The sequence below is a fragment of the Dermochelys coriacea genome, chromosome 17 (genome assembly GCF_009764565.3).
Source record: "Dermochelys coriacea isolate rDerCor1 chromosome 17, rDerCor1.pri.v4, whole genome shotgun sequence".
Lineage (NCBI taxonomy): Eukaryota > Metazoa > Chordata > Testudines > Dermochelyidae > Dermochelys > Dermochelys coriacea.
In genome coordinates this window covers 299,662-321,163 of record NC_050084.1, presented here as the reverse complement: position 1 = coordinate 321,163, position 21,502 = coordinate 299,662, and the positions used below count along the sequence as shown (strand labels likewise).

General features: G+C 42.4%; 1 protein-coding gene across 8 annotated transcripts in view; it reads left to right on the top strand.

Moving 5' to 3' along the window:
- Positions 1–21,502, top strand: part of INPP5K (inositol polyphosphate-5-phosphatase K) — a 38,536-nt gene that overhangs the window by 14,841 nt on the left and 2,193 nt on the right. For 5 of the 8 annotated variants that reach the window (XM_038375492.2, XM_038375501.2, XM_038375500.2 and 2 more), the window contains 7 exons: positions 3,992–4,103; positions 4,758–4,867; positions 9,462–9,488; positions 11,511–11,703; positions 14,322–14,459; positions 15,094–15,177; positions 19,892–19,996. In XM_038375492.2, the coding sequence (XP_038231420.1) occupies positions 3,992–4,103; positions 4,758–4,867; positions 9,462–9,488; positions 11,511–11,703; positions 14,322–14,459; positions 15,094–15,177; positions 19,892–19,996 (769 nt within the window). The remainder of the gene's footprint in view (positions 1–3,991; positions 4,104–4,757; positions 4,868–9,461; positions 9,489–11,510; positions 11,704–14,321; positions 14,460–15,093; positions 15,178–19,891; positions 19,997–21,502) is intronic. The other 3 variants (XM_038375498.2, XM_038375497.2, XM_043499342.1) reach the window with 1 other exon arrangement.

Here is a 21,502-nt window from a genome sequence, read left to right as displayed (position 1 = left end):
CCCCCCAATGAATGGAGTGGTGTTAGCTGGCCACTTCAACTTGAATAGTTCCTTGGAAATATGTTAACTGTTTATGCTAATCAGTCTTTCACATTGTGTTTAAGTGCTACACACTGAGGACTTGCGTTTAAGTGCAGACACAGCCTTGTTGCTAAAAGTCAGCTTGTGTGAACGCTCTCTGTCAATAAGTGCTGACAAAATACTTCAAGTCCCACTAGCGGTGTTCACACTGCCACTTGCATCAGCAAAACTTTTGTCTTTCACAGGGGCGGGGGGGGGGGAAGGGCTTTTTTTAAGTACCTGTGAAAGACAAAACTTTTGTTGACAAATGTCGCAGTGTAGACAAGCCCTAAGTACATTTTCCAGACCTGAAGAAGAGCTCTGTGTAAGATCAAAAGCTCATCTCTCACAAACGGAAGTTGGTCCAATCCGATGAAGTGAGCTGTAGCTCACGAAAGCTTATGCTCTAATAAATTTGTTAGTCTCTAAGGTGCCACGGGTACTCCTTTTCTTTTTGCGAATACAGACTAACACGGCTGCTACTCTGAAACCTGTCATTAGCCACCTTGTCTTTTTAATATCCTGGGACCAAGATGGCTACAACAACAATGCATATAGAAAAATATTTTGTAATTTAAAAAAATTCCCATTATCTGTAGTGCAGTGCACCAAAATATAAGTATTTCACATTTCAGTCATTTGATCTCTCCTTCTCTGGGCACTGAACCACTGAAGTGCCCCAACCCTATATTAAAAAAAAACTTAATAAATTAGCTAAAAGAAAAGGAGTACTTGTGGCACCTTAGAGACTAACAAATTTATTAGAGCATAAGCTTTCGTGAGCTACAGCTCACTTCATCGGATGCATTTGGTGGAAAAAACAGAGGAGAGATTTATATAAACCCATTGTTTCATGTTCTCTGTGTGTGTATCATACACACTGTAAGGAGAGTGATCACTTAAGATAAGCCATCACCAGCAGCGCGGGGGGAGGGGGGGGAGGAGGAAAACCTTTCATGGTGACAAGCAAGGTAGGCTAATTCCAGCAGTTAACAAGAATATCAGAGGAATAGTGGGGGATGGGGTGGGGGGGAGAAATACCATGGGGAAATAGTTTTACTTTGTGTAATGACTGATCCATTCCCAGTCTCTATTCAAGCCTAAGTTAATTGTATCCAGTTTGCAAATTAATTCCAATTCAGCAGTCTCTCGTTGGAGTCTGTTTTTGAAGCTTTTTTGTTGAAGGATAGCCACCCACAGGTCTGTAATCCAGTGATCGGAGAGACTGAAGTGTTCTCCAACTGGTTTTTGAATGTTATAATTCTTGACGTCTGATTTGTGTCCATTCATTCTTTTACGTAGAGACTGTCCAGTTTGGCCAATGTACATGGCAGAGGGGCATTGCTGGCACATGATGGCATATATCACATTGGTAGATGCGCAGGTGAACGAGCCTCTGATAGTGTGGCTGATGTGATTAGGCCCTATGATGGTATCCCCTGAATAGATATGTGGACAGAGTTGGCAACGGGCTTTGTTGCAAGGATAGGTTCCTGGGTTAGTGGTTCTGTTGTGTGGTGTGTGGTTGCTGGTGAGTATTTGCTTCAGATTGGGGGGCTGTCTGTAAGCAAGGACTGGTCTATCTCCCAAGATCTGTGAGAGTGGTGGCTCGTCCTTCAGGATAGGTTGTAGATCCTTGATGATGCGTTGGAGAGGTTTTAGTTGGGGGCTGAAGGTGATGGCTAGTGGCGTTCTGTTATTTTCTTTGTTGGGCCTGTCCTGTAGTAGGTGACTTCTGGGTACTCTTCTGGTTCTGTCAATCTGTTTCTTCACTTCAGCAGGTGGGTATTGCAGTTGTAGGAATGCATGATAGAGATCTTGTAGGTGTTTGTCTCTGTCTGAGGGGTTGGAGCAAATGCGGTTATATCGTAGAGCTTGGCTGTAGACAATGGATCGAGTGGTATGATCTGGATGAAAGCTAGAGGCATGTAGGTAGGAATAGCGGTCAGTAGGTTTCCGATATAGGGTGGTGTTTCTGTGACCATCGCTTATTAGCACCGTAGTGTCCAGGAAGTGGATCTCTTGTGTGGACTGGTCCAGGCTGAGGTTGATGGTGGGATGGAAATTGTTGAAATCATGGTGGAATTCCTCAAGAGCTTCTTTTCCATGGGTCCAGATGATGATGTCATCAATGTAGCGCAAGTAGAGTAGGGGCATTAGGGGACGAGAGCTGAGGAAGCGTTGTTCTAAGTCAGCCATAAAAATGTTGGCATACTGTGGGGCCATGCGGGTACCCATCGCAGTGCCGCTGATTTGAAGGTATACATTCACACCAAATGTGAAATAGTTAATAAATTAGCTGTCATTCAGTAAAGTATTAGGACACTCCCTAGTAGGGCAAAACCTTAAATATGGAACTGAGAAGTGAAAGGAAAAGGCTCATTTCCGTGCTGCTTTTGTATTGTGTTCAACACTGTCGATAACCTACTCCTAGAGGATTTCATTTCCCATCTCCAACAAATTAAAACAAGCAATATGTACCCCAGGTTCATCAACATTGCACTATAATGCAACAGATTGATAGCATTTATTATCACATACACCGGACATTTGGAAGTTACTCTGCCTCAGTACTGTGGAGGGTGCCATTTAAGCTTGCACAAAATGTTGATGACACTGGAGTATTGGCATAGGTTGTGAGTGACCGGCGGGCTTCGGTAGGCCCTTGGCTGGCCCACCCCTTCTGCCCGGGGCCTGTTGCCCTTCCCCTGCTGGAGCCTAGAGTTGTGCCCTCCCCCCCACAACTTTGGAGTGCCCGGCAAGCGGGCAGGCAGGCAGCTGAGTGTGCCCCACTCCCATCCTGGAGCGCTAGGTGAACTGGCAGCACAGCCCCAAGCGCTGGGTGGGTGGGTAGTGTGAGCACTGGCTCCAGCCACCTGGGGTCCCTGACTGCAGGCCGGCCTACACTAGCCTCGGCCTGGGGCAAGGGCACCGGAGCCATCCCAAAAGTGGCAGGGGGGGACCTATCCGAGGTGAAGGCAAAGGCAGGCAGTTGTCTGGAGCTCTCCCCCTGGCCAGATCCAGGTCAGGGAGAGGGACCTCAGAGCCACAGCCCAGCCATGATAAGAGTGGGGAGCTGCGAGCAACCCCGAGCCCTTGTTCCTGCCCATGGGCTTCCCGCCCCCTCACCCGGGGCAGGTGGAGGGTCTGTGGCTCCTCACAGCTGCCCACTTGCGGCTCTCACTGTGGCCGGGCTGCAGCTCCGAGCTCCACCCTTCCATCCCCAGCTGAAGCTGGGTCAGGGTGAGCTGTGTGGGCAGCTGTGTGGAGTTGTGGACCCTCCTCCTGCCTCGGGCAGCTGGGGAACCTGGGGGATGGGGACTCGGGCTGGGGGCTGCCCAGGCAGGTGGAGGGTCTGCCACGGCTCCCCACAGCTGCCCAGACTCCCCGGCCCCACACACGCAGAGTTCTGGTGCCACTGGCCAGGGGCTTGGCCACATGGGAAAGAAGAACTCTGGGCCCGGCGGGAAGCAGGAGGGGGCCACAGAGGCAGTTTGGGTAGGCTGAGCCTTCCCCTGCCTTGATACCTGCTGCCCATGAGTATTGGTACCTGTTGAAATGGAAAATATAGGCCTTGTGGAGTGCTGGAGTTTGTTGTGTAGTAGGCAGTGTTGACCGTGTCAAGTAATATAGGAAACTTTCCCTTTTATTTTGATTACCATCCCTTTAAAGTTTTGGACTGGTGGATTTGACGTTCTGTAACCTTAACTGTCACTAAATGAAGATTTTTGTTTGTGGTGTTTAGATTAGAAGTATAGAAAAGTATCTAAGCAATGGAATAACGTACATTTTTCAACATTTTATTGTAATTTCGCCCTATCTTCATGATTTCCACCCCAACCACACACGCACACACTTGCACACAGAGGTATCTGTAGCTTTATAGGAAACCATGAACACTTACTGTCTTTTTTTTTTTTTTTTTTAATAGCATTCTTTTCTGGTTCGGAGATCTCAACTTCCGGATAGCAGATTATGGAATACATTTTATCCGAGAGTCAATAAGCAATAGCCGATACAATCTACTATGGGAAAAGGACCAGGTATTGTCCCTCTTTAATGTTCTTCTGGTTCTAGTCCTGACACATACTAAAGAATAGCTTACATTGGCGCTTCTGCTTTCTCATCTTCTGTCAAAGTTCCTACAGGGACTACAGGGTCCCTTGTTCAGAGAGGCCGAACTTAGAGTAGCTTTGAGTTCCCATTATTATTCCTACTCTTTCCCTACTGGGACTGGTATAGCTATGAAGTCTTTCTTTTCAGTCTTAAATATTACCTACTTAACTTGTATGTATATTTGTTGCTCTGTTTCATTCTGACTCAGGTGCAGTGCTGACTGAAGATTTCAGTGAACTTTACTGGCTTGTAAATTGTCCTATTGTCTCTCTCTCCCTCTCTCCCTGCACCCCCAAGAGGTCATTTAAACTATTATTGGGCTGGCCCTAGCACATCTGCATTTCCAGAATAACTGCTGCAGTATTTCTAGAAAGGTTAGTTTAAAGGCTCTAGCAGTAGCAAAGGAGCCCCTATGCATTTTGTTTGGAAGATGTGTTGCAGTGTATAAAAATTTTGATCCTTTTTAGAAGATGCTTCCTCATCTCCTTCATGAATGATTCTTTAATCTCTGATTTTAAACATAATCTTTACAGGTTGCCCTTTATAACGCATTGTTTATAACATTTGTTTTATTTCTGCAGTTAAATATGGCAAAGAAGAAGGAAGCTTTTCTCCAGGAATTTATAGAGGGTCCCTTGCAGTTTAAACCCACTTATAAGTTTGACCTTCACTCTGATGTGTATGACACGAGGTAAAAAGCACAATATATTGTGTTCAGTCAGGGAACGGTCTGAGATAAGCCTTGTGTCTTAGTAAATATCAGTTTGATCAACTAAACAGACCTAATTTGTCCCAGATTGCTAGTTGACTATCATGGGCAGTGGGTGAACCCTGGGCTTGGGGAGGCCCCACCCCTCCTGCAGGAGCCCAGAGCAGCAACCTCCACGCAGCCACCTCCCCCCGACCCTCAGCCGGCCCTGGACTGCCTGAGTGCCCCCAGTCCCAGAGTGCCAGGCGGGTGTTGCAGCCCCAGCACTGGAGCACTGAGTAGGTGGCGGGTGGTGTGCCCCCTTTAGCCCCAGAGCACCGTGTGGGCAGCGCCCCCTGTCCATCAGCCTCAGAGCACAGGCCAACCCCCATTAGCCCCAGCCATAGTGGGGAAGAGCCCCCCGCAGCACAGCACCAGGAAGCAGGAAGGGGTCTGGAGGCGGATTGTGGGTGGGGCCACGCAAGGCTGTTTGTGGAGGCTCAGCCTTCCATGGCCTTTGATATGTCTCCCCCATGTTGACTATGAGGCTGTTAGACCTATTAGTTTATCTGGTTCATTTAATGAGCAATGCTGAATAAATGAACTCTTCTGGCTGAAGAGAGGGGTTTCCATGTCACATGAGGGGAATGGGAGTGACAATGTGGGTCTGAGCTTGCATTTGGAAGAGCTAAATAGACAATCCAGGCACCAAATCTTTTTATTCAAAAGCATTGTCTTCAGGGGCCCAACTTTGTTTTTTAATAAAAGAATACCCTGTGGGTTGATACACTCATATTTTGAACCCATTTTCTTATTTCTTAAGAAAAAAAGCTAAACACATTTTGTTTTATCTGAATGTGAAAGCTGATTTTCATTACTTCATAAGAACATAACAAATTACTATCATCCTGTCTCTTGGAATGGCCTATACCAGATACTTCAGAGGAAAATTCAAGAAACCTCAGAGCACAAAGCTATGAAATGCTTTCTCTGTGGGCAGGTTATCTTCCTAAACCCCATAATTTAGTGGCTGACTCTTGCTCATGAATTTATATCCCATTTAAAAAAACCCAGAAGTGCCTTATCTAATACAACTGTGGATGTTTGTTATCCATATAAGAACATACAATGGCCCTACTGGGTCAGACCAGAGGTCCATCTAGCCCAGTATCCTGTCTTCGAACAATGGCCAGTGCCAGGTGCCCCAAAGGGAATGAGCAGAACAGGGAATCATCAAGTGATCCATCCCCTGTCGCTCTGTTCCTAGCTTCTGGCAAACAGACTAGGGACATCATTCCTGCCCATCCTGGCTAATAGCCGTTGATGGACCTATCCTCCATGAATTTATCTAGTTCTTTTTTGAACCCTGTTATGGTCTTCGCCTTCACAACATCCTCTGGCAAGGAGTTCCACAGGTCGACTGTACGTTGTGTGAAGAAATACTTCCTTTTATATGTTTTAAATCTGCTGCCTATTTATTTCATTTGGTGACCCCTAGTTTTTGTGTTATGAGAAGTAGTAAACAACACTTCCTTATCTACTTTCTTTACACCAGTCATGATTTTATAAATCTCTAATCCTTTCATGAAGCTCTCTAAGATATTGGCTTCAGTGACATCCTGTGGCTGAGGTCCACAGTTTAATTATATATGTTTTCCTTTTATCAGTTTTAAATTTTCTGCCTTTCAGTTTAATTGGATGTCCCTTTGTTTTTGTATAATGAGAAGATAGGAGCTCCTGGTTTATCTTGTCTATACCATTCAGTCTGTGTACTTCTGTCATGTCCTGTTGTCTTAGTCTCCTCTCTAAACTAAACAATCCCAATTTTTTCTACCCTCTTCATCAGAATTCTCCCCATACCTGTAATGATCTGTTGCCTTTCTCTGCCCCTTTTCTGTTTCTACTATTCTTTGTGAGATAGTTATCAGAACTCAATGTGGCATTCATAGATACAGTTTTTAAGGTCAGAAGAGGGTCAGTGTGATCATTTAATCTGACCTGCATGACACATGCCATTGAACTCCATCCAACTAGTAATTCCTGAATCGAGCCCCGTAATTTATGGTTGAACTACAGTATAGCTTCTAGAAAGACATCAACTCTTGATTGAAAGACTTCAAGTTGATCACATCCCTTGGTGAGTTATTCTAATGGTTGATTACACACAGCTACACTTAAAATAAATTTAACATACTTTCCTGTTTGAATTTTTGTAGCATCAGCCTCTAGCCACTGGATCTGGTTATACCTTTGAAGGGATTACACTGATTTATGTAATGGCTTTGTTTAATATTTGTGGTATTTTTCTCACTCTTTTTTTATTCATGAAAACTCTTTTTCTGCTGTTTGACTTTTGCCACGCTATGACCAAGTTTTCCCCCCAGTGGTCTAGAACCCATTAAGGTTTATTGTTATACCAATAAAATAAAAACCAGCAGAATCTTATTAAAGGGGAAAAGGCAAAATACCACATTTATTGTGAATACAGAAAGAATCATAGTAAGCGGTTAGTTGTAGCTATAATTTTCCATTCAATGTCATATTTATTCACACATTATTTCTACACACACACCCCCACACAGGTTCTGCAAGGTTGTTATCATAGTTACTAGCCTTAGAGTTGCTCATGCTAAGCCACTGGCCAGGTGGCCTGGACATGAGGAGGGAGCAGGGCCTTGTCAGATGCTCATCTGATGTTCCTGGAAGTTGGTTTGCAGAATCAGACCCCAAAGTTCTCACTTTCTAGAGTCCATTTTTATAGAAATTTCTTCTTATGCCAGTCTATGGGAATTGCTTCATCATGCTGTTGCTGAATCAATCAGCAGATGGCACACTCCTGATGGCTCCGTGCTGCCAGATGTTATCTTGTTCTTTGGTTCACCCATACTTGAGGCTGTTGGGTGGATTCCAGTCTGCCCTCCGGGGGTCCTCTGGTTATTTCCACTTGACACCTTCTTCAGCTGATGGACACTGGATTCTTAGGAAAAAAGAACGAGCTATAGCTCACGAAAGCTTATGCTCAAATAAATTTGTTAGTCTCTAAGGTGCCACAAGTACTCCTTTTCTTTTTGCGAATACAAACTAATACGGCTGCTACTCTGAAACCTGGATTCTTAGGCTGGCACCTCTCTGATCATTCAGTTATTATCCACACCAAGCATCCATCTACATTCATCCTCTATCTCTATTTTAATCACAATTGTTAACAAAGCGAGATGAATACAGCAAAAGGGCAGGGAATCTCTGGGTGCTGTTTCTATTGTTTAGAGTATTGCTTGGAGTCTCTCTGTGAGTAGTTGTTACAAAGAATTGCTTTGAGAACAGACTCTGTCTTAGAATGTACTAACGCAATTAGCAGCTTGCAAGTTTCACACATAGAGGGAGAGAAACATTACCAAAAACCAAGAGACCTCTTAATTAGTAATACCCTGGAATTTAAACTATGGGGAATCAAGCTCATTTGTGATTTTAATACAGAACTACTTTAATATGATCCAACATTATGAGTAGTTCATATTATTCCCTGCAATGTACATTACCTTGCATTTGTTAATATTACATTTTATCTGCCTTTTTGTTGCCTGTTCATCTACTTTTGTTGGATCTTTTTGTAGTTCATTACCCGTCTCTAGTTTTGACTAACCAAAATAATTGTCATCAGCACGTTTTGACACAGTTTACCCACTTTTGCAGATTAATATATCAAACACTGGACATAGTACAGAACATTGGAACTTTCCTCAGTTGAAAATCCTATTTTCCTTTTCTTAGCCAGTTTCTATCTTTGTAAGATTGTTCAGCATGCCAAAAAGTCTGATCACTTAACTTTGTTAAAGCCCAAAGTAGGCCTATAAACTGTCATCAGAGACTAATGTTGCCTTGCAAAGTTCTGGGGGGAAACAAATGGCCTGATGATTTAAATAAATGAATATATGATACTTCACATTCGCAGTCCGTTGTTTTCCTGGACTTCTGGGACACTACAGGGAAGTTTTTAGTTGCTTTAAATCAATGGCACTCAACCTTTCCAGACTATTGTACCCCTTTCAGGAGCCTGATTTGTCTTGCATATCCCTCAAGTTTCATCTAACTTAAAAACTACTTGCTTACAAAATCAGACATAAAAATACAAAAGTGTCACAGCACATTAACTGAAAAATTGCTTACTTTCTCATTTTTACCATAATTATAAAATAAATCAATTGAAATATATTCTTACATTTCAGTGTATAATATATAGAGCAGTATAAACATTTCGTCTATATGAAATTTTAGTTTGTACTGCCTTCGCTAGTGCTTTTTATGTAGCCTGTTATAAAACTGGGCAAATATCTAGATGAGTTGATGTACCTCCTGGAAGACCGCTGCATACCCCCAGGGGTACGCATACTCCTGGTTGAAAACCACTGCTTTAAATCATCCATAAAGGTATGTTTGAAACAATTTTTTAAATAAAGATTGTAAAATATTTAATCTGTGAATTTAATTTGTTTCCAAATTGCTTTAATATTTACAAGATCTGCAGGGCACATTGCAATGGAGAAATTAGCTCCTGACCATCAGGAGTCTTATACTTTATCTTTATTTTTATTTTCAGGGGGCAGAAGACACTGTTTTGGTTTAAGTAAGAAGATGACTCTCTGGCTTTCTTAGATTGTAGATATTGCAGAATCAAAACAAGGCTCAGATTTTGATTTGATTCTTGTGAAATATTTGAAAATCAGACTCCTTCTGATTTTCTGCAGGAATTTCCTGAATCTAATTGAAAGTTGTAGCAGCATCTTCTCTGCTGTAGCACTTCAAGAGAATCACTGAGACTAATCTTAATTTATTAGTCTGGACTGAAAGCAGTGGGCTTTTTACCTGAGCATGAACAGATAGCAGTAGTGTAACCCGTTGTAAAATTCAGTAACCAACAAATATAAGTAATTATGCAACTTGAGAAATCTTGACACAGTAATGTGGCATTAGTTTATATATGAATATCATGAACTCTCTCTTTGTAACTCAAAAAGAAAAGGAGTACTTGTGGCACCTTAGAGACTAACAAATTTATTCGAGCATAAGCTTTTGTGAGCTACAGCTCACTTCATTGGATGCATTTGTAACTCAACTTACTTCATTTAAACACCTCTAATGTGTGCATTCAATTTCTGTTAATATAAATGCAGGTTTTTAGATTCACCTAAGATGGGGGACAGGCAGACATTTTTGCATTCTGAGTATGTTCACAAAGGATGCTTTAAACCAGCCAACCACTATCTTTCAGTGGATTGGTATATTTTATATTGTTCTGGATAGTGGTGTATATGTTATGATCTTCTCTTCTCTTTATGTGGTTATTCCATATCAGATAAAGGAAACAGTGTATTAACTTTGTATTCAGGCTCTTCATTTTCGTATTGCCTTGCACAGCAGAGCAGACATACTGCAGCTTTTAAAGATTTCTGTCAGTTTGTATTACTACTGGAATACATGGGATTGGTTCCCTCGTGTACAGTTACTTAATCGCTTAAAATCCTTCCATTTCTCATTTTAAGGTGAGTCAGACCTGCATGTAGGGAGGGGAAAGGGTGCTGAATTTAATCTGAGCAGTACCTCTGGTTTATGGTAGTTTGCTGAAAGTTGTCAAACTGACAGTTTTCCTTGCGTATCATGCTCCTTTAACCCTTGTAATTCAATTAAATGCAATGCATTCTAATTCCTCTTCCATAGGATATGATCTTTTCTCCATTTCACTGTGAAGTGATATATCCATAAAGAGGACTGTTGCTTTAAAGTCATCTTCCCATCACCGAGAGAATCCGGAAAGGCTCGTGTCTTTTCTTGTTGTTGATATATGGTATAAAAGGAAACTCCAAACCATAGTGGTTGCAGTTTTGACATGACACGTGGTTGCAGGCTAATTAGATGCAAGAATCTACTGTCTGTAGACAAACTTGCCTCTACTAGATGTTATAAAGCATCTTATTAGGGAAAAGCTTGTGTACTAAGTATAGAAATTATGCTATCATTATAACACACTGGAGTAGCTTGGCAGAATCCATTGCTGTCTCTCTTCTATGTAACAGGTGATAATAGTATGGAAAAACTACTAGCTACATAATTAGAATCAGTGAAGCTGTCCAGATGGCTATTAATACAAAATTATTCCTGTTTAAAAAATATTGGAACCAAGAATATATAAAAAATACTCGATGTGTGACACAGATCAGCAAAAGGCAGGAAATGTCTGACGGGTGCTATACCCTACCCAAGGATGGCCATTGGCTTGAGGTCAGGACAGTTTCTGCATTAACTGTAGATTCTTGCATGTTCTTGGAGTGAGTTCTAGGAGAAAGCATCATTTCCTGACTGACTAATCCATTCCCACACTTTTTCATTTTATTTCTTTCCAGTTAGAGGGACCCATGAAAGCTGTTCTCTTACAGTGAAGTTCAATTGAAATAAAATAAACCATGGGTCTGGCTGTAATGCATGCTAGAGCAGAGTTGTAAAATAAAGTTGAGATGTGATTGCTTTGAATGTTGTAATTTTTTACAATTTTGGATCAACTTTGAATAGATATTATATAATTACATAACATTGTAGCTTTTGGCCACTGTTTTTTCTTCTCCTTTCATCCACTCTGCTTATACTCTTGTAGTGGGAAGAAACGGAAACCAGCATGGACAGATCGAATTCTTTGGAGGGTGAAGAATCTCTCCCAGCATCCATCAGAGGATGGAGATTTTTGTGAAGGAGAGCAGACAATCTCTGTGACCCTGAATAATTATATCAGTCACATGAGCTATGGCATCAGTGATCACAAACCTGTTACAGGAACCTTCGGGCTTCAGGTATTGTCCCATTTTTATAATTCTGGAGCAAATATCTCCCCATTAAGAAATGGTAATCTTAAAGGCAAAACTAAAATTAATCCTAATTTACGGAATTTAATTCTCTGAATCTTTTTATGTAAGTCATAAGCAGAAATGTGACAAACACAACAAGATGAAACCCTGCTGTTTGCAGTCTCAGATATTTTCTTCTGGATTACATCATTTGTTTGCTCATTTGTTTAAAAAAAAAAAAAAAAAGCCAGTGCAAAGACTTCTTCATCCTCAGACTTTTAGACTCATGACTCAGGTTGAGAATTTCTCTTCCTTAATGGCTTTCTCTTCCTGAGAGGCAAGTCACACAGAGTGAGGTAGGTATTTCAGGGATTCTAGACCTGTTGTTAAGCCTTTGGTCCTGAATATAATCATAGAAATGTAGATCTGAGAAGGACCTCAAGTGGTCATCTAGTCCATCACTCCACATTCAGGCAGGATTAAGTATACCTAGACCAACCCTGACAGGTATTTATCTATCCTGGTCTCAACAGTGAAGGGGGTTCTACAACCTCTATAATACGTAACCTGAGTGCTTAACTATCCTTTTAGTTAGAAAGCTTTTCCTGATATCCAACCTAAATCTCCCTTGCTGCAAACTAAGCAGATTTCTTCCTGTTTTGCCCTGGTATGGAGAACAATTGATTACTGTCCTTTTCATAACAACCTTTTACATATTTGAAGACTGTTATCATCCCTCCTCCTCATCGTCCCCAGCTGTCTCTCTTGTAGCCTAAGATGCCCAATTCTTTCTCCCTTTCTTCACAGGTCATGTCATGTTTTCTAAATCTCTTTTTTTGTAGCTCTCCTTTGGACTCACTCCAGTTTGTTCACTTTTTTCTTAAAGGGCACAGTATTCTAGCTGAGGCCTCCCCACTGCTGAATAGTGCTGAACAGTTATTTCTTGTTCTTACATATGACATTCCTGTTAATACATCCTAGAATGACATTTTCCTTTTTCATATCAGCATTACACTGTTGGCTCATATTCAATTTGTGGTCTACTATAACCCCCAGGTCCTTTTCTGCCATACTTCTGTGTAGCCAGTTATTTCCCCTTTTTCTGTATAAGTACATTTAATTTTTCCTTCCAATGTGTAGTACTTCCACTCATCTTTATTGAATTTCATCTTGTCAATTTCAGACCAGTTCTCCAATTTATCAACATTTTATATTCTAATCCTGTCCTCCAAAGTGTTTGCAACCCCTCCCAGCTTGGTCTCATCTCCTGATTTTATAAGCACACTCTCTCTCACTCCATCATCCACATTATAAATTAAAATACTGAACGGGGTTGGACCCAGGATAAATCTCTGTGGGACCCCACTTGATATGTCCTTCCCATTTGACAGCAAACAATTGACGATTACTCCTTTGAGAACAGTTTTCATTTAGTTGTTTACCCACCTTATAGTAACTTTATTTAGTCCATATTTGTGTAGTTTGCTTATAAGAATGTCATGCGAGACTATCGGAAGCCTTACTGAAGTCCAGGTATATGATGTCTACTATTCCCCGCCCACCCCCCCATCCAATCTGGTTACCCTGTCAGATGTTCCCCTTATCCCTATGCAATTAAGGGCCCCCTAGCAAAGTCGCAGATGGGAAGCTGAAGCCAGGCAGTGTGGGGCAGCTGCTGTTCTGGCTGGTGCCATGGAGCAGGCAGCCATGGTGTTTCCCCAACTTCTGCTGCTGGTGCCCAGGGCTGTGATTGCTCCTCAGCTTCCAGCCCCCTTTAGCTGCTTGTGCAGTCGGTAAGAGCCCCCTGAGTGGAGGGACCTGGCTCCAGGGCCTGGAGAGCCTTTGGGGAGCAATGACTGCAGCAGGGGCCCTCCTGTTACACAACCCCCTTCCCTGCACCCTGAGCCTTCACACAGCCCCTAGCTACCCCCCTGCCTTCACACAGCCCCTAGCTACCCCCTCCCTGCACCTTGAGCTACATCCCTCACTGCACACAGCTCCTAGCTATCCCCTGCCTGCACCCTGAGCAGTTTTCAAACTCTTTATGCTGAGCCCCTCCCCACCCCTTGAGTTATAATATTTGGTTGCGCCTCCCCAACCCAGATGTCGCCCACTGAGGTGAGTCAAGGGTGGAGGTGGGGCTTCCTCCTCTGGGCCCCAGGGTGCAGAGCTGGCTCAAGTGCCCCCAGGCCCTCTTCCCCCCCCCCCCCCCCGTAGAAGTCAAAATATGCCAGAGCCCGCCCACCTTCCTCTCTATTTCCTGCTGGACTTGGAGTTTTTATAGCATGTTAGAGGGGCCTCAAAGAAAAAGGTTGAGAACCCCTGGTCTGCACTATAGATGCTACAGTGGCACAGCTGTGCCAACGTAGACACTTCGTACACGGTTGGGCTTTTTTTCCATTTCTGTAATTAATCCACCTCTCCAAGAGGTGGTAACTAAGTCAATGGAAGAATTCTGCGGTCAACCTAGCTGAGTCTATGCTGGGGGTAGGTCGATCAAACTAATCTTTCAAGTAAGGATAAAGGAACGTAACTAGGTAAATATCATTTTTTAGTGTAGAACAGACCTTAACTGATGGATCTAAAGAGATGCATTATTTAAAAGTCTTCCTTCTTGTCTATAGCTAAAGCCTCTTTTGTCCACTCCATTGGTCACTCTGAATCCTGAGGGTGAGTGGAATGCTGCACGGGATGTTCTAATCAGCTATTCCACGTTATCTGAATTTCCAAGCAGTACCTGGGACTGGATTGGGCTCTACCAGGTGACATTACCAGAATATCATGCCTCACTGCAGAATGAAAATATCTTTGCAGTAATGCAGATGTGGGGTTGATGGTGGGGAAGTAGTTCATTTGGCATTGCATGCTTCCCTTAATTAGAGATCTAAAATGCAAGTTATTCTCTAGTGTCACTAGTTGCTGGTAGTTTCAATATGCTTGGAACCACCCAACTCTTGAATTATTAGTTATTTGGTAACATGCCTAAGTGGACAGAAAAATAATTATTTTTATCATACCTAGAAATAATATTTTGTAAAGTGTGGTAAATTATTATTTATGCAAAATGTGCTAAGTATGAGACATAGCGAAGAATAATCTCTTAAAGTGCCCCTGCCTGCTGGTATAATGTAGCAAGGGAGAACAGAAATGGAAGGAAGAGGGCAGAGGGATTAGGCTACAGAAATCAATCTCTCTCTCTCTCTCACATAATAAATTGCTGACTATGCTCAGTGCATGTTTTGAAAATAGTTTAATTTTTAAAATGAATGTTTTTAGTTAAAATTACAATAATATATACTAAAAAGAGCAGATATCTTACTCTCAGGTTTCCATGTTGTCCCAGTGTGTCTTGCTTTACCTTTTTAGAGAGCTGATGGCTTCTGTCTTTCCCTGCAGGTGGCATTCAGGCATGTGAATGACTATGTGACCTATACCTGGGTAAAAGATGATGAAATTTCGTCCAGTGAAGATGTTACTCAAGTGAGGGAATTACCTTTTTTTTTTTTTTTTTTTAGTGTGGACTTCTAATATTATTGGGTTCAAGGGCTCCTGCCTCTGTTGTTTTTCTCCTATGCTCATTTTCAAGGCTCTGTATAAGAGTAATCTTTCTTCAACTGAAGGAATGCTAGCTGGTAATGGAGTTGGTCTTAGTAGCCCATCTTCACCACTATGACTTAGTTTTATTAGGGTTTTTGCAAAGTGATGCAACACGTTTTCTCTGTTCCTTCTTCTCTCCCAGGTCTGTGTGCGCTGCCAAGACTGTGTTTTACTTGATTTCTTCCCCCCTCTACTGAAGTGACTCTTCATTGCATAGAGAACTGTTGTCAGTACTGTTGTTTTATTTTAATAAATCTGCTTCTATCTCTGAAATAAGTGGCTGCCTCTCTTTATCTCAGTGACTGCTAGGGTTGCTCATTACTGCATGGATATCGTATAGTTTTGTCATAGTGTATCAAATGCCCCATTAATGTCGCTTTTTGTTGTAGTCGTCTTTGGTCCTTTTTTCTCATTGAGAATTTTGGCCTCTTATTAGCTTTCTATGAGACAGTGACTAAATTATTTAGTAATACTGTTCTAAAAGTGATCAAAATAAGGGTGAAAGCTATATTATTTTTCATGCCAATTATTTAGTTCCAGAGGTTTTGTCAGATTAAATAGAGGTTCAAATTAATTGCAAATAAAGTAGACCTTTTATTCTCAAAATCTTGGGGGTGCAGAATTAGTGGACGGACTGATCAGATTTTCCAGTCCAACACTCCAGTAGATTCTCAGAACCTCCTGAAAAGCTGCTTGGGTGACAGTGCTAAGGCAGGTCTAAATCCAGTTTATTTTCTGGTGTCCCTGGTCACTGATAGTTTCAAGATCTGTGAAATGTGAGGGTAATTGTATAGCTTTGTACGGATATGCAGTGTAGTTGTAGCTATGTCAGTCCCAGGATATTAGAGAGACAAGGTGGGTGAGCTAGTGTCTTTGCTTAGACTAACTTCTGTTGGTGAGAGAGACAAGCTTTACAGATTTCAGAGTACCAGCCGTGTTAGTCTGTATTCGCAAAAAGAAAAGGAGTACTTGTGGCACCTTAGAGACTAACAAATTTATTAGAGCATAAGCTTTCGTGAGCTACAGCTCACTTCATCGGATGCATTTGGTGGAAAAAACAGAGGAGAGATTTATATATACACACACATAGAACATGAAACAATGGGTTTATCATACACACTGTAAGGAGAGTGATCACTTAAGATAAGCCATCACCAGCAGCAGGGGGGGAAATGAGGAAAACCTTTCATGGTGACAAGCAAGGTAGGCTATTTCCAGCAGTTAACAAGAATATCTGAGGAACAGTGGGGGATGGGGTGGGGGGGAGAAATAACATGGGGAAATAGTTTTACTTTGTGTAATGACTCATCCATTCCCAGTCTCTATTCAAGCCTAAGTTAATTGTATCCAGTTTGCAAATTAATTCCAAGTCAGCAGTCTCTCGTTGGAGTCTGGTTTTGAAGTTTTTTTTGTTGAAGAATAGCCACTCTCAGGTCTCTAATCGAGTGACCGGAGAGATTGAAGTGTTCTCCAACTGGTTTTTGAATGTTACAATTCTTGACGTCTGATTTGTGTCCATTCATTCTTTTACGTAGAGACTGTCCAGTTTGGCCAATGTACATGGCAGAGGGGCATTGCTGGCACATGATGGCATCTAGCACATCTACCAATGTGAAGGTGAACGAGTCTCTAATAGTGTGGCTGATGTGATTAGGCCCTATGATGGTATCCCCTGAATAGATATGTGGACAGAGTTGGCAACGGGCTTTGTTGCAAGGATAGGTTCCTGGGTTAGTGGTTCTGTTGTGTGGTGTGTGGTTGCTGGTGAGTATTTGCTTCAGATTGGGGGGCTGTCTGTAAGCAAGGACTGGTCTGTCTCCCAAGATCTGTGAGAGTGGTGGGTCGTCCTTCAGGATAGGTTGTAGATCCTTGATGATGCGTTGGAGAGGTTTTAGTTGGGGGCTGAAGGTGATGGCTAGTGGCGTTCTGTTATTTTCTTTGTTGGGCCTGTCCTGTAGTAGGTGACTTCTGGGTACTCTTCTGGCTCTGTCAATCTGTTTCTTCACTTCAGCAGGTGGGTATTGCAGTTGTAGGAATGCATGATAGAGATCTTGTAGGTGTTTGTCTCTGTCTGAGGGGTTGGAGCAAATGCGGTTATATCGTAGAGCTTGGCTGTAGACAATGGATCGTGTGGTATGATCTGGATGAAAGCTAGAGGCATGTAGGTAGGAATAGCGGTCAGTAGGTTTCCGATATAGGGTGGTGTTTCTGTGACCATCGCTTATTAGCACCGTAGTGTCCAGGAAGTGGATCTCTTGTGTGGACTGGTTCAGGCTGAGGTTGATGGTGGGATGGAAATTGTTGAAATCATGGTGGAATTCCTCAAGAGCTTCTTTTCCATGGGTCCAGATGATGAAGATGTCATCAATGTAGCGCAAGTAGAGTAGGGGCATTAGGGGACGAGAGCTGAGGAAGCGTTGTTCTAAGTCAGCCATAAAAATGTTGGCATACTGTGGGGCCATGCGGGTACCCATCGCAGTGCCGCTGATTTGAAGGTATACATTGTCCCCAAATGTGAAATAGTTATGGGTGAGGACAAAGTCACCAAGTTCAGCCACCAGGTTAGCCGTGACAGTATCGGGGATACTGTTCCTGACGGCTTGTAGTCCATGTTTGTGTGGAATGTTGGTGTAGAGGGCTTCTACATCCATAGTGGCTAGATGGTGTTTTCAGGAAGATCACTAATGGACTGTAGTTTCCTCAGGAAGTCAGTGGTGTCTCGAAGATAGCTGGGAGTGCTGGTAACGTAGGGCCTGAGGAGGGAGTCTGCATAGCCAGACAATCCTGCTGTCAGGGTGCCAATGCCTGAGATGATGGGGCGTCCAGGATTTCCAGGTTTATGGATCTTGGGTAGCAGATAGAATACCCCAGGTCGGGGCTCCAGGGGTGTGTCTGTGCGGATTTGTTCTTGTGCTTTTTCAGGGAGTTTCTTGAGCAAATGCTGTAGTTTCTTTTGGTAACTCTCAGTGGGATCAGAGGGTAATGGCTTGTAGAAAGTGGTGTTGGAGAGCTGCCTAGTAGCCTCTTGTTCATACTCCGGTACTCCAAGGCAGAACAGATTGTGTAGCACAAGTAGTTAGCATATATTCTAAGGGAACATTCAAGGTAGAGTGGCCTGTTAACACCTCTGCAATTGTAGGACAAAAGAAGGTGGGGGGGGGGTTAATTACAGATTGTTGTAATAATAAACCATATACCCAGGGTCTCTGTTCAGTCCATGATTTTTAGTGTCTAGCAAAATTATAACTTTAAGCTCCCAGGCTCATCTTTTGAAAGTGTTATGCAGATTTTCTTGAGGATGAAGACTGATAGGTCTCGATTGCTTTGTGAAAAGTGTTCACCCATGCTTCAGGCCTTCAGACAGTCCTCCAGCCTCTCCAAGCTCCTCATCGGAAGCAAACGCCCCACAGGCCAGGACACACCAACTCCAAGCCTCACCATACCCTACCAGAACAATCAATGCAAACCACACCTTTCAAGACCCATAGATCCTACATATACCTGTCATAACATTTGGCATACCTCATCTAGTGCACTAAATTCCCTAACAACAACGACGTGTGTGAAACCAGACAATCTCTATGCTTTTTTAATGACCTCTGAGGAAAACGATAAAAGGCAAAAACATCCTATCCTGTGGATGAACACTTTTTACAAAGTGATCACTCTATAACCTATCAGTCCTCATCCTCAAAGTAAACTAGTGCAATACTTTCAAAAGATGAGCCTGGGAGCTTAAAGTTATTGCTAGACACAAAATCATGGACTGAACAGAGACCCTGGATTTATGGTTTATTACAACAATCTGTAACCCACTACCCCCCTCCTCTGCAGTTGTAGGACAAAAGTTGTTAATGGGCCACTCTACCTTGAATGACAGGTTTCAGAGTAGCAGCTGTTAGTCTGTATTCACAAAAAGAAAAGGAGTACTTGTGGCACCTTAGAGACTAACATTTATTTGAGCATAAGCTTCTGTGAGCTACAGCATCCGATGAAGTGAGCTGTAGCTCACGAAAGCTTATGCTCAAATAAATGTGTTAGTCTCTAAGGTGCTACAAGTACTCCTCTACCTTGAATGGTCCCTTAGAATGTGCACTAACTACTTAGGCTAAACAATCTGTTCCACCTTGCATTTAGCCGTGATGCCTGGAGTACTGAAGAAGAGCGCTGTGTGGCTTGAAAGCTGGTCTCTCTCACCAACAGAAGTTGGTCCAATAGAAGATATTACCTCACCCACTTGGTCTTCCTGAGAGGGAGATTAATGTCAAGCTACAAAAAGTTGAGCCAAAATACAGATTGAGAGGTAATGAGTGGTAGCCCTTGACTTTCTCTCTGACATATCATGAGCTGAAAGAAGCCTCTGCAGAATAATAAGACTGAGCATTTTTGCACTTTCCTGGAAGAGATGAAGCTCTAGCCCCTGAATGAAGTGTTAACTGCCTTTTCTTCCTCCTTGATTTACATGTATACAGTGGATCTGTTGTAAAAACTCAGAATTGTCTTTTATGATCTAGTTCTAGTATATGGTAAAGGCTGCTTTTTATTAATTGCTTTGTCAGTGAAATTGCTGATGGTTGTCTTTCTTTCATATTGACAGGTTTACATCAGTGCTGATGAGATCCCCCATGCAGGAGGAAAGTTTCTCCTTTGTTATTATAGCCATAATATGCAGTCTATAGCTGGTATCAGCCAGCCCTTCCAGGTAAAATGTTCTGGAGTTTTGGTTAATGCTGAAGGAGTCTTGGTGTGTCTTTCCTTGTATATGCAGCTGGATGTTTGTGAAAACATATATGAAAAGCCGTATTGGATCAGTCCATCTAGCCCATGTCCTGTCTCCGACAGCTTGCCCTGATCACGGGGTTATATCTTCTACCATCTTGGCTAATACCATTGATGTACCTGTCCGCCATGAACTTACCTAGTTCTTTTTTTGAGCCCAGTTATACTTTTGGCCATCACAACATCTTCATGACAATGAGTTCCATGGGTTAATTTATGCATTGTGTGAGATGTAAGAGGGAAATGTAGTGGTAAACCTCAAGCAAAGAAAGGTACTAATGCCCAGAAGGAATCTGAATATTTATTATATCTGAATGTCATAGCGAAATAAAGCACAACTAGTTCACACACAGGCTCCAGTTTATGAAACCTCAGTTTTACTATCACCTAGATGCCTGGCCCTCAGAAAGATGGGAATTTAGCCTAATTTTCTAAGAGCTACCTGGTTTCTGACTTCCCGGTCATAACTGAACTCCCCTTAGGTACTCCTATAGGACATTTGTACAGCAGTGCTTTCCAGATGACTGGTCTTTTTAGTTGCATCTCCAGGCATTCATCATACCTCTGACCTTTTTTCATTCATCTCTGAAGAGGTGGCCCATCCTCACAGCCTATAGAAATATTGGTACACTGAAACACAAACAGCAGGTTATCTATCTGAGGAAAACGATGCAAGTGCATAGACTACATGAAATGGCTGTTTCTTGCTTGTCCCTAAACCAGCGTTCTTTGTCAAAATCATTTTGACAGATCCATACATAATCTATCTTGCAGCTGGGGCTACGTACTCTGGAATGCTTGAAACATCAGTGTCAGCACTATTCTTGGGAGCAGGGGCTTTTGGGAGGTTTTCAAACTCAAAATACCACATTGTGGAATGGAGTGAAGAGTAGACCCCTGAATCTGAAGATATCCATTTTATATCCATGGACCATGTTTGTGGATCGGATGCAGACACAGATTTTGTATCCGTGCAGGGCTCTAGTGAAGAGGACTGCCTGAATTGGGGAATCTGCAATATTTGTGGCTTCCTGCCCGTATCGGGGAGAAAACATTGCAGACTGCATCATTTCAGCTGGATGTGAGCTAAAGATTTCCCATGGGTTGCAACCAACCAATACAATCTGCTTTTGCAGTGTGGCTCTCAGTTGTATGTGGGCACAACATACTGTACAGGTCTGGCAAACTCAAGCAAGAATATTGTTTGGCATGCCTTTGCTTTTATTCATGTTATATAGTCAGAGCCTTGGTGTGCAAGTTTAAAATTTTCCCTACACTTTTTTAAATAGTTACCTCAATGAAAGATTCATCACCAAATGGAATCTACTTGTCTCAGTTCTGAGCAAATCTGTGTGGGACATCTAATTCATTTAATTGTATATTGACTGTTAAAGTAACACTGTTCCTAAATGTGTGTCAAATATAAACT